Source organism: Myodes glareolus, chromosome 4, assembly GCF_982192425.1.
Source record: "Myodes glareolus chromosome 4, mMyoGla1.1, whole genome shotgun sequence".
In the NCBI taxonomy this organism is placed as follows: domain Eukaryota; kingdom Metazoa; phylum Chordata; class Mammalia; order Rodentia; family Cricetidae; genus Myodes; species Myodes glareolus.
Genome location: NC_142029.1, coordinates 64,242,047 through 64,259,966, shown reverse-complemented (window position 1 = coordinate 64,259,966; position 17,920 = coordinate 64,242,047). Strand labels below are relative to the sequence as shown.

Here is a 17,920-nt window from a genome sequence, read left to right as displayed (position 1 = left end):
TGGTAAGCATTCCTTGTTGCATGCATCAGGTTTTATTGACTCATTTAAGGTATTTGTTTATACTGATGTAGTCTTTTGTCTTAAAGTAACGAATATAAAATAAGATGTAGCTAATGGCTGAATGTGAATATTGGAAGAAGTGGGGTGGTCCTGAACTCTTGAAATGTGAAAAGTACTATTAATTTAAATTTATGGAACACTTGTTTTCCAAGGCTGTGGATCTTTCCATTGATGAGTCCAGCTTGACAGGCGAGACAATTCCTTGTTCTAAGGTGACAGCTCCTCAGGCAGCTGCTGCTAATGGAGATCTTGCATCCAGAAGTAACATTGCCTTCATGGGAACACTGGTCAGATGTGGCAAAGCAAAGGTGATTATGATTTTTCTCTTTAAAAAAGATGGTTTCATTAAAAAAAAAAAACTTTTTCTAGTATATGTATGTTTAGGTAAATGGGCACCATAGCATGTACATGGAGGTCAGGACAACTTTGTGGAGTCACTTGTCTCGGGTGCTGTACAGCTGCATGATCAGCAGACTCGACTGCAGGAGTCTTTACTTGCTGACCTACACCACTGATCCATTTTTCCTGTTCTCTCTGTCTCTGTCTCTGTCTCTGTCTGTCTCTCTCTCTCTCTCTCTGTTTTTATTTTTTTTAAGTAGCACTGGTTGTAATATTCTCACTATATGCTTTTCACCTAATGATGTATTTCAACTATTTTGTTTCCTGGTTTCTAATATTTTAACACTTTAAAAGCCGCCATTTTGACTACAGAGATGGCTTAGCAATTAAAGAGCACTGAGTTTTGAGTTTAATTCCCAGTAACCATATGGTGGCTCACAATCATCTATAGTAGGATTTGGTACCCTCTTCTGACCTACAGGCAAACATGCAGACAGAGCGCCCATACCTAAAAAAAATACATAAATAAATAACTTTTTTAAAAAAAGTCACAAGTTCATTCATAGAAGCAGGGTTGGAGTGGGGGACTACAGGAAGCAACATTAAATGTTTATTGAGTATAAGACATTAAAATTTAAAATATGGGCCTCACATTTGGATCAGTTTGTTTCCAGGGTCTGTATTTTAAAGGGGTAATTATTAATAGGAGTAGCATAAACATGTACATTTGCAAAGGGAATCTGAATTTATATATTTATCTTAGATCTGGGGGTAAGAGTGAAGAAGGGAAATGAACGGTCTTTGTTCTTCACTCACCCTCATTCCTTTTTTCTTTCTTTGTTATCAGTGATTCCATCTGAATATAAATGAATTTTCTTGGTTTTTCCCTTAGGGTATTGTTATTGGAACAGGAGAAAATTCTGAATTTGGAGAGGTTTTTAAGATGATGCAAGCAGAAGAAGTGAGTACTTAGTGTCAGTAGTTTGTTCTAATCTGTAATTTTTTTTATCTTAAGTAGAATATAAGTGTATATAGATTTTTGCATATACTATTAAGACTATTTTCTTCAGGATATTGCTCATTGTTTTTTGCTTACAAAGACAATTGGAAATTTTAAAATTGGAAGGGCTGGAATTTACGTTGTTACTGTTCTGAAAGATTCTTATTTTTATTCATTGTTTCTGTTAGGAAGCCATTCATAGCCACTTTTTGGATAGGTGTTATTCCTTACAGAAAATGGTTCTGTTTTGTTGTTAACCTAATTTTAACCTAATTTAACCGAATGTGTTGCATATACTCAGCACATATTCTGCCACTTATGTGTCCCTTTGACCCTAGGATTACATATATTCTACCCAGAATTTTAACACAGTTTCATTGTGTTGTGTGTGTGTGTTTGTGTGAAAACTGCATTCTGTAAATGCTATGTTCTTTCACAATCATCTGGATTTCTTAGCTAACCTTTCAGAACTCCAGTTTGTGGTATAATGTGGAACATGAAGCCTGGAAGTGTGAGATCACTAAAGAAGATTAGCAGATCAGGGAGGTACAGGATAAAACATAAACTTGGGGCACTAGGCATGTTTGTGGGTACAGAGTGGAGAATTGGAAAATAACAGGAATAACTAACTGACAGTAGTGAAGTCCGCTAGAAGCTGACAGGAGAGGATTTTTTTTTTTTTTTAACTTAGTGGGAAGCATGGCAGTAAACCTTTTCCAGTAAGCCAGGTCTTTAAAGCAGAAAACTGTCACTGCTTCCTGTGGGACCTGCACTGTGAGCATGGGCCTCAGTTTCTTCAGTGAAGGTATGAGTGTTAGTCTCTAGGAGAGTTGTGTGCTCAACTCAGAAATGTACATTTCAGGTGCTTTGCAAAGTTCCTGACACCTGAAAAATGTGTTAGAGTTAACTTACTGTGGCAATCTTCTCTAATTTGTCAAGGCCCCGAAAACCCCTCTGCAGAAGAGCATGGACCTCTTAGGCAAACAGCTGTCCTTTTACTCCTTTGGTATAATAGGTAAGAGAAGAGTGAGTATGTTTGCAATTCTTATTTGTGTTTTCTTTTTTTGTTCTTTTTTCATATTTATTTTGCACATATATTTGTACACATTTGGAGGCCAGAGGACAACTTCTGGGATTCAGGTCTCTCCATTATCACATGGGTTCTGGAGATTGAACTCATATTGTCTGTTGTGATGGTGAGCTCCCTTACCCACTGAGCCATTTCATTGGCTTCCTGGGTTTTCTGTTGAATGTGAGTGTGAAGTCTGTTTTCTGTTGACTATAAAGGCTATATATTTTGCTCCCATGTTTCCTTTTAGCTTAGTACTCATTTTTTAAAATTATAAAACCAACTCTGGGAACAGATAAAACCAGAACTGTGTAATTCCTATGTGTAGTCAGTGAACATCTCTCTAAACATTTTAGTACTTGTCTTTCCAGCTATGATAGTGCCGATGGCTCTTCTTAGTTTTGTCTCTCTTCCTCTTTCACCATCTTCCTTCCCCCTTCCCTTCCCCTTTGTCTTTCTTTTTCCTTCTTTTTTGTTAAGTTGATAATGACCTAAAGCAGATTTTTTAAAATTGATTTTATTGAGCTCTACATTTTTTTTCTGCTCTCCTCCCTGCCTCTCTTCCATCTACTTCCCATGTAGATTAGATCCATGTGTGTTTCTCTTAGGGTCTTCTTTGAGATTGTGATTTTTAGGCTAGTTTTCTTTGCTTTATGTTTAAAAACCACTTATGAGTAAATACATATGGTGATTATCTTTCTGGGTCTGGGTTACCTCACTCAATATGATGTTTTCTAGCTCCATCCATTTGCCTGCAAATTTCAAGATGTCGTTATTTTTTTTCTGCTGTGTAGTACTCCATTGTGTAAATGTACCACATTTTCCTTATCCATTCTTTGGTCAAGGGATATTTGACCTAAAGTAGAGTTAAAGATACTGTAGTATTCTGTTTTTTGGATCTATAATCTGGTATCTTTTCAGATATTTACTTAGATTTTCTGATTATATTTAATTCATTTGCATTATCCTTCCAATGTAGATTATTACTAGCATATTATAAACATTGTTCATTTCTTTGGGATACACTTTCAGAAATAAAATTATTGAGGTAACAGGTATCCAAGTAGTTGTAAGTTTTGATCATCCTAGGAATATATTATCCTCACATTTAGAAAGATGTTTACTTTAAGAATAGTGCTGTAGATTAATTTCTTTTTGTTTAAATTTTCACTTTTCTTTGTTTTTGGTGCTGGTGATTGAATCCAGGGCCTCACACGTGCTAGTCAGATGGTCTACTATAGAACTATACTTCTAGCCACTATATAAATTTAAATTTTAATGCTCAGTTTTACTACTGTGGTAACATGTAGATCATAGCAACTTCACATTTATTTTGTAGTCAAAGATGGACTCCAGGTCTTGCTATACTTCACAAAAGTTGAGATTGCAGGACTATGATACTATGCCTGGCTTACTTTTACTCTTTCATTTAAAGATTATCTGCTTCACAGCAAGGTACTGATGCCTGTAACTGTAAGTCTGACCAAGAACTCATAGCAGAGGAGGTCATAGGCTTAGAGGAGAACCTACTGCTGTTGTTTGCTAAATGAGCATAGTATCAAGCTGCCTTCTAAATTCTTACTCATATATCCTTAGACGAGTGCAGCTCTCATCTTCAAAGAGAAGCTAGCTGTTTTTTGTAGTAGACAGTGATTAGTAGACTCACCTGGTCCAAGTCCAGAATAAGTGACTGGAGTGCTCATCCCTAAAGAGGGCAGAGGGCATCTATAGCAAACTCCACTAAGGCTTAGGGAATATTGTAGAAGTAGCAGAAGGGTTGTAAGACTCAGAAACAGTGTCTTCAGAAGGTGTCAGGATCCAATGATGATCCTGTGTCATGGATTCAGAGCAGCTGTAATTACCTGAGTGAGACCTGCAAAAAATAACTCAGTGAACATTCTAGTATGGAGGGGCTCATGAAGCTCCACCCCCTAACTGGAGAGCTATTGGCAGTATGACTGCTGGTTAGGGTTTGGCCCCTGGTAGGTTGTTTATGCCTTAGTGGATGGCCCTTCATCCATGTGCATAAGAGCAACACTGTTTAGACTCACTGGGTTATAAAAGAAGTAAAAACTTGAAGTTGAAGGGGATATATGTGTGTGGGAGTATGTATCCAGGAAGGAGCTGGAGGAATGGAGGGTAGCTAGGATAAACTACATTTTATACATGTGTGAAATTCTCAAAGAACAAATAAAAAAAATCAGAATGGAATGGTAACTAAGGAGGAAGCTGTATTTATTTGCTGTAAACATTGTGTAGTTTATAGATGGCATCAGGAACTGTGTAAAAATGCCTTTTGCTTCCACATAATCAGTTAATTTAAATTTAAATAAAATACTTATTTTTAAAATAATGTAGGTTAAGGTAGAGTTGTAACTTTCTTACTCAAGTTTAATTATCCTGGTACTACTAGTTTTATAATTCATTATTTACTATTTTAAAATGACATCTTTATCTTATATACAACACATATATTAATTTAGAATTTTAATGTAGAAATTCTCCTACTGTTTTAATTATTATAGTTCTTAGTGTTTTAAAGTCAGCAATGCGTTTTAAAGCAGTCTTTTCCCTTGTGTAGTTTCAGTGAAACAGTCCCTAGAATATTTGTTTTGTATCTGTATGGTGATCAGTTGTCACCTTAGGAGGTAGTCCTACATGTATACCTCCAAAGGAAGTACATACCTCACGTACAGTACCTCTTATTGATTTATGTAAAGTTAAATTACAGTGTTGTTTGTAAAGTTGGTAGTATAAGATCTATGTATTTTATAGGTCTGCCTCCAATTTCCTATGAAAATGTTGTCGATGTTCTTAGAACTGTTAGTTTCTGTTTTGAGAGATGAATGGGTGCATCAGAGCCAAAGGTGAATCTGTAGTCTCTGCACATGCCCATTCAGGGCAGCCTATAGGGGATATATATATTTTTTTTTAATGTGCCCTTGAGCTTGTTAATCTTTAAGCTGTTAACCTTTGTAGGTTATTATATAGAAAAAGGAAAAATTAGTATTTGATTTTGTTCTAGGTATCATCATGTTGGTTGGCTGGTTACTAGGAAAAGACATTCTGGAAATGTTTACTATTAGTGTAAGGTAAGTTCTAATATTTGTAGATATGGTCTCTTATCTCTTCCCTAGTGGAGTTCATTTGATTATCGGGATTGATTTTATGTGGAGCCAATAACAATATAATGTTTCTACTTAAGTAGTTTAAAAGCCATATTTTGTTTTTGTTGTGTGTATTATATATATATATACACACACGTATACATATCTAATGTATATTAGATATACTATATATAAACATTATAACTGTGTACATATACACACATATGTATACTGTATAGTTACAAAATTTGCCTCACAAAAGCCATATATTGAAGTGATCTCATGGGAAAATGGAAGCCTATTTATTTGTCAGTGGAGAAAAAACAGACTCGGCTGTGAACTTACTATTGCATTTTTGTGTGTAGGTAGACAAGGAATATTCAAAAGCTCATAGTATGAAATAGAAAACCACACTGTATTAATTGAATAATCAGCCTCCCAAGAAAAATAAAATCTCTATAAACATCAAGTATCCTTTGTCATCCATGGAAGAGGAACATGTTATTGTAGAAAAGCATCAGAGAACAAAGAATTTCTAGAAATGTAAGATCTTGATTCCTGAAATTAAAAATTCAGTATGAAGTTCAAGAGAGAAAACAGAAAGGCAAAGAACCAAGCAAGAAACCCATGAAAAAGATAATAATAACCTATAATTAGATAAAAGCAGAGTAGAACAATTTCAGGGAATATTATTTCTAAAGGAGAAGTAAGAGAAAACTTTGCAGGAAATCTTTGCAGGATAAACCATGCAGGGTAAAGTGCACCCTAGGTCCGTGGAGACTGAATGAATTCATCATATACCCAGCTAGATGGAAAAGACTGTAGGAACACAAGCCATCTACAAAGAAGTACAATTGGGTTGTCTTTAGACTTCTCATTATCTGTGGATTCCCACTACAAGATGCACTAAATGTTTTAGCTGAGGTTTTCACAGACCCCATCCTGTATCTGTGTCCTTAAAACAGTAGGGCCAGTTCAGGGTTTCCTGCAGCAGAGTGGGCCGTTCACTCAGGCACACAATCATGAAGGTTCTGAGTTTGGCACTACACTGAGGCACCGTTAGCCTTATTTACTGGGTAGTGCTTGCAAAGATACAGGTGTAGCTAAAAGAATCACTGTATCTGGATTTTACATAACAGTGACTGCTTGTGAGATACTTAAGATTTTCTTAGACCAGAGGAAGATTGCCAGTGATCTCCTTTATTACCAGTGGTGTGGCCCAGCAACAGTTAGACAATACTTCATATCAGATCACTAGGGAAACAGCATTAAAAAGTAAATCAGCTAAAGAAAGGGAAACATGTATTCACTTTTCATCTATAGCAACATCAGGTTACATTGTAAGATGGTGGGACAGTATCAACAACAGAGGAAAGTGATTATAAGTCTGTAGGTTATGCCTAGCCCAAGTATTTGTTCAATCAGTTAAAAACAGCAGATGCTCAGGATATTTGTGAAGGGAAGAAAAGGGAGAAATGATGTGTGTGTATGTAAGAAATAGGACTTACCTAGTCAGCTTAAGGAAAAGAAAGTCTGAGTAGCATCTCTGTATAGAAGATCAGGATGGAAAAGTTCAAATATTAAAATAAAACAAAAATCAGCATTTCCAAAGAAGAAATTGAGTATATTATAAGGAATACACAGGGAGATACCATCTCTTGAAGGTATTTGTGACATAGTAAAGGAGCTAGAGCACAAGCTGATACTTGTGTCTCTCTGTGTGTGGGTCATGAAATATGAAATAAAAAGAAAAATGGGGAATGTGTTTGAGATACTGCTAGCATACGATAGGGAAAGTTTAGTTCGTTAGTATATTTTCTTTTCTTTTAGGTCGTTCTGTTCATAAGGATTTACAGTATTGCTTTTATTATTTCTTCGGGACATGTTAACATTTCAAAAATTAAAAAAAATTAACAGGATAAAAGCTGTTATTCCATTGAACTCAAGTATAAATATATGATTCATGATGAAAACTTTAGTGATCTAATTTTTCTCATTTCTTTAAACATTTTGCTTTTATTACTTTAAGAATTAATTTAGCAATGATTTTTTTATATACCAACAGTGACTGATATAAAAAAGTAGAACGATGGGATGACCTGAAAGTAGAAGATTGTTATAGTAATAAACCATTATTATTTTACAATCCTTTAGGGTTTTTGATCAATATATCCCATTACCAGATAGGAAAGAATAAAAGAAATCTTAGAGATGGTCTTTATAGGTTTGCAAGTTGTTTTTGGTTTTGTTTTGTTTGCTTGTTTTTGAGTCCCCCAAATATTTGAAGCGTTCATTAAACAAAAGTGAAAATTCTGGAGTTTTGCACCAGACAAAAGAGAATACAGGAAGCCAGATAGAAATTCTTTGGACTGTCAAAATGCATGAAGATAACCGTGTAATTGAAGTATCAGGGCTCTCAATTCCTGACTTGATGAGTGGGTGGTGTGTTTCTGAGGGTAAAATGAAAAAGGCCTTTTCTCCTTTTTATTTTTGCAGCAAAGATTTCTTAGATGTAATGTCTCCAATAAGAATCTAGACCACCCCCCCTTTTTTTTTTTTTTACCAACACAGTATATAATGACATTCTTTCATGTTTAATGCTCATTTTTGTTCACTTCATACGGTTTATATGGAAGTGGAGAAATGTCTGGAGTATAAAGGTGATTACAAAGAAATGTTATGCAGAAATGGGAAAATTACTACTATAATTGATAATTGATGTTTCAAAATCTAAGAACAGAAATATTTCACAGTTACCTAAAATATGATTTTCCTTTCCCACCAAGTTAAGAGACCTCATTATTTTTAGAAGTGCTGCTTGCTGATAAAAGAACTGCAAAAGTATCTGGTTTGGTTTGGTGGATCATGTCTGCTACCCAGCTGAGGCAGGAGGATCATGAATTTGCGGCTAGTCCAGGGTAATGAGACCCTGTCTTACAAAAAGTAAAAAGCAACCCCAAAACCCAAGCAAACACACAAAACACCAAGACCATCAAAGAAGAACCAGGATTGTAAGTTAGAATCTGTTAGGAATGTGTTTTGGAATGTTTTTGCTTCTTTAATTGCAGTTGAACAGTCCACTGTACCCAGAGGATGGTACTCACTTCAGGCATATAGACTGTCAAAAAAACAAGGAATAGTTTTGGACTAAGATTTAAAAAATTCTAATGAAGTTATTCATAACCTATTTTTCTATATGCCATTTGTAAAATGACTAAAGAGCAAAAGATTGAGAAGGCTTGTTAGATGTGGATTATAAATCATGATGTGCTTTTAAAAAATAATTTTTGGTACAGTAAGGCATAGTGGAAGCACAAGAGCAAAGGATTTCATTTCATCATTGCTCAGATGAGAGGTAGAAAGTGTGCATGTGTTTAACCCTTCAGGATGCTCAGTCTACCAAGTAGTTTTGTAAATATTGCTTCCTTTCAGCCTATGTAATCAACGTCTAAACAAAGGATGAAAAATGTAAATTATGATTACAGAAGTAGAACGGAATGTTAATGTTAGGAAGTAGGACTAGGAATATTGTTATGACGTTAGTCAACTTCAATTTTAATATTGTGTATTTATTGTGTATAGTTTGGCTGTAGCAGCAATTCCTGAAGGTTTGCCTATTGTGGTCACAGTGACACTAGCCCTCGGTGTTATGAGAATGGTGAAGAAAAGGGCTATCGTGAAGAAACTGCCTATTGTTGAAACGCTAGGTAAGTGCTCTGGAGAGCAGTGAGATGTCAGTGCACACGGCAGAATCACTACACTTTCAGTTTCTCTGTTAGGAATATTATAATGATAATTGGGGCCAAGCAGTGATGGACAGTTTTAACAACCAAAATAGGCAATTAAAAATTCATTTCTCAAGAGGAATCTTTATGCATTATGGAGTGTGTTAATGCTTAGATCATATTTTTGATATCTATATTGCAAATGAAGTCCTAGAGCAAAATTAATAGATTTTTTTTTGATAGTTGATTGTTACAGTACTGGGTTTCCTGCTTAGGTTGACTTTGTTTATAATGAGAACAATAAATATATCTTGGTTATATTGATTGGACAACTTTATTCTTAAAATATTACAAAACTTCTTTTAAAAACAGTTTCGCTATCTAAAACTATTTTAAGTTCAATTTTTTGTTTATAATAAATACCTTGAAAAACTCTGACTGAAGAAATTCTGTGGGTTTACATGTCAGAATCTTCCTAACTACCTATATAATACATTCTGAAAGTCGTTGACCAAAACCAATATGAAATAGCTTTGTAGGAACTAAGAAAAAGTAAACATCTAAATTTTGTTTCTAACTTCAGAAAGTTTACCTTATGATGAAGCAAACACAATGTAAGAAATTATAATTCCCAATGATTTGGGAATTCAGAGTACTAGAACACTGTTTTCAGGTGTTTTATTTACTTTCTAAGTTAACGTATTTTTCTCTGATTCTCGTGGTGACACCCAGTGATTTATTTTTAGGCTGCTGCAATGTGATTTGTTCAGATAAAACTGGAACATTGACAAAGAATGAAATGACTGTTACTCACATATTTACTTCAGATGGTCTGCATGCTGAGGTACTGAGTTTTTTCTTTTTAAAAAAAGTCTACCCTTTTAAAGAAACTTAGTGTTTAAAATGCTTACCAATTCCCGTGTTTTTATCTTCAAAATCTCTTTTCTTTACATTTGATTGCTTGTTTCATGTTGTGTGTACAGTTTAGAAACTTGAATCTCTCTGCATCCTTTAAATCGCCCTCCATCCACTCATCACCAAGTCCTGACCTTCTAAATTTCCTTTGTGTTTTTTTTCTTTTTTTTTCCCGCCAGCTTCTCTAGACCCTGTTTCATGTTTCTCATCTGGCTTTCTAATGGATTGACTTCCTGTATTTATTTTATTTTTGTGTCTCATACTCTGTGTACTTTGAGAGCCTTTTGTAGAATTGCAGTCCCCCCACCCCATTGTCTCCATTGTGCAGAGGATTCTGAACTGTGGCTCTTTAGGCTCCACGTGACCTTTTCTTCCTTTCCCAACCTTAGCTATTCCCCGTTGTCTATGGTACATGAAACATACCAGCTTTATATTTCTGTGCAACAAAATTTCTCCCATGACCCTTGTTGTTGGCCCACTATGTAAAATACCCGAATGTCTCTTTTTCTTTGGTATTGATTCTCCCCACTCTTCAGGAAGCTCTTGTTGAGCACTGAGAACTGTCTTTGTGCCGCATATGTAGTTCAATCTTTACCCCAACTGAAAATTCCTTCCCTTCTTCCTACTAGGCGATGAGTTGTTAAGAGCAGGAGCTGTGTTGTATAGCACAATTAATAAAAACTCAGAGAGAAATTGGGGTTCAACCAGAAGATCTGAAAAGCAAAATAGTCAGCCACTGACTCTTACCTTGACCTTAGTCCAAAATGGTGATCCTTCCTCCAGGAATTGTAGAATGAGACTGTGTCTGAGAACTGTCTCCTCCCCTTTTATAATTCTCCCTAGTTCTGGGATTGAAGGCGTGCATCACTGGGATTAAAAGGTATGCACTTCCAAGTTTCTATGGCAACTAGTGTGGCTACTAGGATTAAAGATACATGTCATTGCTGCCTGGTCTATAAGACTGGCCATTGTGACTGTTTTACTTTTCTGATCCTCAGGCAAGTTTTATTTATTAAGATACAAGTGAAATGCTGCTACAGTTTCCCTTTCTGTCTATAATAAGAAAGAAGGCTATAACTAATATAAGAAAAACTATATACAATAAGTATAGTAACTATACAGTATATACAGGCAAATAACTATATCAATAATATCTAGTCCATTTGCATTTGACAAATTCAGAGAAAATGCTCCCTATCTATTCTATCTTGGTGAGTCCAAATTCTTGTACCTAATTTACTTTCTACCATAACTTACTATGTCATACAAACAAGGAAATCTATAATTATCTGCCTTCAACTGAATCAAAGATCCCAGAAGGATATAATATTATCTAAGTAAACAAGAAGAACATTGTATGCAGCTTCCAAAACTCTAGAATAGATAGAAACATCTTACTGCTCAAATTTCTTTTGTAACATTGGGGCATCCATCTTCAGCCTACAGGCTCATAGTTTCTGGCAGACTTTTCCATGAAGCAGGAAATTTGAAAGACTCCTTCTTACTACACTGTTTCGCCTATATTGACAGTTTGTCAGTCACTTTCTTCTACATCCTGAGGAATGTCTGGCAGATTCTTTCTTGAAGCAAGAACCCTGAAGGGCTTTCTCACCTTCTTTAGGCAAGTTCAGTAGTCATTTTTCTGAGGGTCCTGTATGTCCAGTTTATACAGCATACCATTAAGCAGTCCAGGTAAGAACAGTTTCTTGCTCAAATGGCTACCCTTGTCACATTGAAGTCTAATTCCATAATGAGTTTCTTCAATGCCCATCAACCTCCCTGAGGTGATTGATATTGTGAGGAGCAGACATGTCTCATTCTTGAGAAGACTTAAGTTCTTAAGATATTTTAAATCCCATATTCTGTAGGTCTTTGAAAGGTTTGAAGGTTATCTTACAGAAATATATCTCTGTATATCTAGAAAACCTAACTAACATTACTAAAATTTTGATTATTCTAGATGATTATTAATCTATATTAATTATACATTGCATTTTTAAATGACTGTATAAACATAATATCTTAAACAAGAGCAGAAATATACATAAAACAATATTGACCTTAAATTTGTATCAGTAAACCAAAATCCGTACCAAAGCAAAGTCTTGACCTATATCATATCCTCCCTTATTTTTTTTTCTAAGAAATTGACTGTGGCCATCAACTATTTATAATCAACTCCCTTGAAATGAAAACAAATATTTATAAACAATATTTAGGAATTTGTGCATAGTTTTCTCGACTACTTCCTTCTGATTGGGGGTGCTGTTAATTAGGTCCTTCATGGGTGTCTTGTGTGTTTGGTTCATCTCAGCCAGCAGTCCTAAAGCTGTCCTGAATGTTGGGCCACCTGGGCCATTGCTTCTGGGTGTCTTGTTTTTTCAAACTGTATTAGCTGGTAAGGAATTCACAGTTTTCTGTCTTATGTGGAAACAAAAGCAGAACTTCCTTTCCAAAGTAACACATCCTTAGACTGAAATTTTGAAGTCAAGATATCTTAAAAATGCATGCTTTAGGTTAGCTTAGCAGCCCCTACAATGAATTGTCTCTCTGTACTTAGCTCATTCACAGTCAAAAAATTCAATGAAAACACAATAATATACATAATCACTTTCTTTTGTGTCCTGCTTATCCAATTTGGACAGCATACTGTCCGCAAATTGAGGCAAGGGCAGTTTCTTTGCATACATGGCTAGCTTTTGCCATAAAGAAAATAAACACCATACAGAGTTTCTTTGATGTTCATCATCTTTTTTTTTTTTTTTGCTGTAGATTGTTGCTGCCAGAAGTAGATATGTCTCACTGTCATGAAAATCCTTAATTATTAAGTATATTAAATGCTATATTCTGTACATCTTTGAAGTATTTGGAGACCATCTCTCTATGTCTGTGTGCTAACTTGAAAACATACCTAACATGACTGTAATTTGACTATTACAGATGACTATTATATTATTATATATTATACATGATTATTAATCCGTATTTTAATTATATACTATACCTTTAAATGAGTTTCATCGACATAATTCTTTAAACAAGAATAGAAATAAGTTTATATCAGTAAACCAAAATTCACACCAATGTAAAATATTTAAGATTAGTAGTTTTTTTGATTAAAGTAAATTCAGTAATATACCCTTTTCCCCCCATCATTTGTATATCATATCCCCCTTCTTTTTGAAAGAGATTCACTGTGACCAATAATAATTTGTAACCGCCCCCTTAAATAAAAACAAACATTTATAACCAATATCTTGAGAATGTTTGCTTAGTTTTCTAGGCTACTTTCTGCTGATTGGTGGACGCTGGTGATCTTTGAGGGACCCTGAGAAAATCGGCATAATTGTTAAATCTTGGCTATAATATTCTGTGAGGTTGGTTCGTCTCAGCCAGTAGCCTTGAAGCTGTTTTAGATGTAGAACTCAGAGGAAATTGCATCAGAGATACACTGACACATAGGATCATCTAGGCCATCTGTTTCCATCAGACATTTTTTAGTGTATCTTCTTCAATCAAATTGGATTTTTCTTCACCACAAATGAATCCAGAGCTTCTCATTTCCTGTGGAAACAAAAGCATAATCTCTTCTCTAAAGTATCATATCTTTTGACTTAAATTTTGAAGACAAAATATTTTCAATTATATAGGCTGGTTTAATCTAGCAACATTTATAATCCAGTGTGTCTTAGCAGCTATTGCTCATTCCTCAACAGTCAGAAAAATTCAAATACAATAGAATAACAAACTATATCCAGATTCCATGTATTTTTCATTTTTGCGTGTCATATTTGTGTGTTTTTGTGTGTGTGTGTGTGTGTGTGTAATATGTTATATATATTACTACTCTGTTCCCTTAAGGACTTTACTATTTAAAACATTTCTTTTTAAATCTATGATTGTTTCCACCCTTTTTCCCCTGTCTCCCAAGCTTGCATACATTTATAAATACTCTGTTCACAGACCTTTTTGTTTGAATCTGCCCTTACTGTGTATCTCTAACCTTTTTTGTTTTTATAAGCAAAAAATCTAAATCTGCCATGCAGTGCACAGCTGTGCTCTCAAGCCTGCATGCAGTGGCTGGGAGGAGCCTTTTTTTATTGCAGCCTATGAGAGACTGCAAGAGTCCTCCAGGTCAAGCCTGCTGTGGCCAAGGAACACAGTTCTATACTGCGACTGCCAATGAGAGACATGAACTATGAAGTTACTCTTGGCTCTGTTTTTGTGTTTAGAATCCTTTTTAAAGCTTTGTTATGTCTTATGTGGAAATTCTGGTCCTTTTGAAGCGCCATATGTAAATGGAGCTGGAGCTTTTCTTTTGTCCCGACTGCCCAGTCCCAAATAATCACACAGAAGCTTACATTAATTACAGAATGTTTGATCTATTGCTCAAGCTTATTACTAATTAGCTCTTAGAACTTAAATTAACCCATTTCTATTAATCCATTTTTTGCCATGTGATTTTGTGGCTTTACCTGTTCTCTAGCATGTCTTGTTCCTCTGGTGACTAGGTCACGTTTCTCTCGACTCTGCCTTTCTTTTTCCCTACATCTTCGTTTGGGGTTCCCACCTAGTCTTATTATCAACCAATGAGAGCAACATAATCACAGCCAAAGAACGATTATCCTGCAGCACCTGTGCTTGTGTATGGAAGACAGGGTAGTAGTTTCTCTCAGAGTCTATCATTTTATATTAGACATTAATAATTTTTAATTACTTTCTTTAAACTTTATTATTTTCATTATGATAGTTGTTTTACCTAGACTCTAGCCACTTGGGATACTTGGCTTCTTTAAGTTTTAATATGGCCTTGTACTGTGCTTTTAGAGCAATCTGTCAGCTCCAGTGTGAGTCGTTCACTGCCCCTAAGACTGTTTGCCTGGAAACCAAGTTTCAGCTATTACCTGATCCGTGGTCTGTGTGAGAAGCTAGATGTGGTAATAGTGGATTTGAGTTTTTTTTTTTCAAGCTGTAGTGTACTGTTATATAAATTTAATTTAAGCTCAGTTATGTAGAGATATTGTCCATGGTTTTCTTGTCTTTTTATAATGTATTATTGAGCTGGCAAAAATATCTTTTTAGGTTAATTAATACCCTAAATAGAATTTCTGTTCCTCTAATATTAAATTGTGTTTTAGATTTATTATAAGCATTTGTATTACCAGTGGCATGACTATAGCTCAGGCTGTTCTTTGGCTGCCATTAGGCCTTACTACTATACTGTTTGTGTTATTGATCCTTAGGTCACTGGAGTTGGCTATAATCAGTTTGGTGAAGTAATTGTTGATGGCGATGTTGTTCATGGATTCTATAACCCAGCTGTTAGCAGAATTGTTGAGGTAAAAATATATTCAAGAAGTTAACTTAGTTCATAATAACTGAAACCAGAGTGATGGCTTTATAGTCCATATGCATTTCTTGTAGGCGGGCTGTGTGTGCAATGATGCTGTAATTAGGAACAACACTCTGATGGGAAAGCCAACTGAAGGAGCCTTAATTGCTCTTGCAATGAAGGTATGTGTTTAGTGTCTTTGGTATGTGCGTTATTATCCTGCTAGCAGAATGTGAGGCCTTTCAGATTCATCATACTGTGCTTTTAAATGTCCAGTAAGACTCATTTTTCCTTTATTTTTAACTGGCATTGGGGATCAGTTCAATATAGAGACTAGAATGGTTTCAGTATAACTTACTCCTCACTGCAAAGTACAGACTAATGACCAGTGTTGGATGTGTTTTTAGTATTGAAGTCCTGTATGTGAAAAGCTTTAAAAGTGTGTGCAACTGCTGTTAAGTATTGTACGTGCGGGAGTAAACGATGTTATTCGGAAATACTTTTGTACCTTTACATTAGTAAAAGATAGAAGTCAATTTTTTCCCTTCCAAGGTTTGCTTCCTTTTGTCCATTTCTCAAAATGCGTGTTGTTAAAATCTGTGTTTGGGAGAGAAAGTATTGTTCCTGTATTCCGTTCAGATTGAGCCTACATTCCTATATTTACGTTTCTTTCAGCAAGAAATCTGGTATTTACATAACTAAAACAGCCTTTCCCACTTTAAAAACAGTTTGAGAAAACACCAAAATTTGAATGAAACAGTTTTGTAAGATTACTGGGAATGAGAACCATTATGTTGTTGCAAGTATTTCTATGTTTTCACTCAGAAGATCGTCACTAGATTTATTTAGTTGTTCATTTGTTCATTTTAATATATATGATAGAGATCAAACCCAGGGCCAGGTGAGCACTCCAGCTCTGCCCACTAGTTTTAAAGTATGTATGTTTTCTCTTTCAAAACCTATATTTCTGTATCATTTGGCCCTACAACTAAAAATAATGTATAGCTTTTGGAAAATTAATAAAATATGGCACAAGTGTCAGCTGTTTCCCATGTTTCTGTTTAACAAGCTACTAGCTTCTTTCTAGAGGCGTTAATACTGACATTCCGGGAACAAAGAAAAGGCAGGGCAGGATAGTTAACCCTAAAGTACTGAACAGCCTTATCTATCTGTGTTTGTCTCCATACGTACCTATCTACCTACCTACCGCTACCTATCTTGAACAGTGAAAATTCAGAGCTGCAGACTTGACTTTAAAGGACAGAAAGGGTTTAGTGAGAATAGCTAGAAGAAGCTAAAATGAAAGCATGAGGGAGGGAAGAAATAGGCCTGGAGTGAATAGGTCACAGCCAATCAGCTGACTAATATGGAAGGAATGAAAGGTGTTCGAATAAAGAGGGAAATTGTTAAATAGGCTGTATTTTGGTGGTTATGTGAATACCAAGAGAACTCTGAACATATTTTTGAAGAAAACAGAAGTTAATAACATGGACTTTTGACTAGTTCTAAAATACAGTTAGATATTTGGAATAAGAGGCAAAGGTTTCAAAAGGGATTAGAAGTAAGAACAAATACATGACATTAGTAGTTACTAGTTACAGTGGTGTTGTGTAATAAAACTTCGTAGAGACATAATACACAAATGCACAAATAATACCTTTATAATATCCATGTTGGTTTAGCTTAGCAGCCCATATAATGAAACGTCTCTCTGTACTTAGCTCTTTGTTTACATTGCTTGTTAAAGGGAAAAACAGCACATGTTGATTAGAATTAATTTTATTTTTTTTTTTGTTCTTATAGATGGGTCTTGATGGACTGCAACAGGATTATATCAGAAAAACTGAATACCCTTTTAGTTCTGAGCAGAAATGGATGGCTGTTAAGTGTGTACACCGAACACAGCAGGTATCACTCTCTCTAAAAATATTTATACACAAGTTTAGCATTTAGGAGGCTGAGGCAGGATTGCTACAAGTTTGAGGTCAGTGACACAGTGTGTTCCAGACAAGCCTGGGATATAGGGTGAGGCTTTCAAATAATAAAATAATCAAAGCACATCTGTTACAGCTTTGATGACATTTTTGGGGGAAGGGGTCTACATTAATTTTACTGAATTATGGCATCTAATAAATCCTGTGGCCTAAGAGCAGTGGTTCTCAATCTCTGAGTCACGGCCTCAGGGCTGGTTGAACAACCCTTTTACGGGGGTTGCTTAAGACTTTTGGAAAAATATAGATACTTATGTTACAGTTCATAACAGTAGAAAAATTATAGTTATGAATCAGCAGCAAAAATAATTTTATGATTGGCATCAGCACAGCATGAGGAACTGTACTAAAGGGTCACAGCATTAGGAAACTTGAGAACCAC

The 17,920-nt window shown here is 35.3% G+C and overlaps 1 protein-coding gene across 5 annotated transcripts in view; it reads left to right on the top strand.

Annotated features, from left to right (window-relative positions):
* Atp2c1 (ATPase secretory pathway Ca2+ transporting 1) overlaps positions 1-17,920 on the top strand; it is a 113,874-nt gene that overhangs the window by 70,978 nt on the left and 24,976 nt on the right. For all 5 annotated transcript variants that reach the window (XM_048416917.3, XM_085689655.2, XM_085689658.2 and 2 more), the window contains 9 exons: positions 213-368; positions 1,292-1,360; positions 2,339-2,414; positions 5,494-5,560; positions 9,158-9,282; positions 10,047-10,144; positions 15,459-15,554; positions 15,640-15,729; positions 17,351-17,455. In XM_048416917.3, the coding sequence (XP_048272874.3) occupies positions 213-368; positions 1,292-1,360; positions 2,339-2,414; positions 5,494-5,560; positions 9,158-9,282; positions 10,047-10,144; positions 15,459-15,554; positions 15,640-15,729; positions 17,351-17,455 (882 nt within the window). The remainder of the gene's footprint in view (positions 1-212; positions 369-1,291; positions 1,361-2,338; positions 2,415-5,493; positions 5,561-9,157; positions 9,283-10,046; positions 10,145-15,458; positions 15,555-15,639; positions 15,730-17,350; positions 17,456-17,920) is intronic.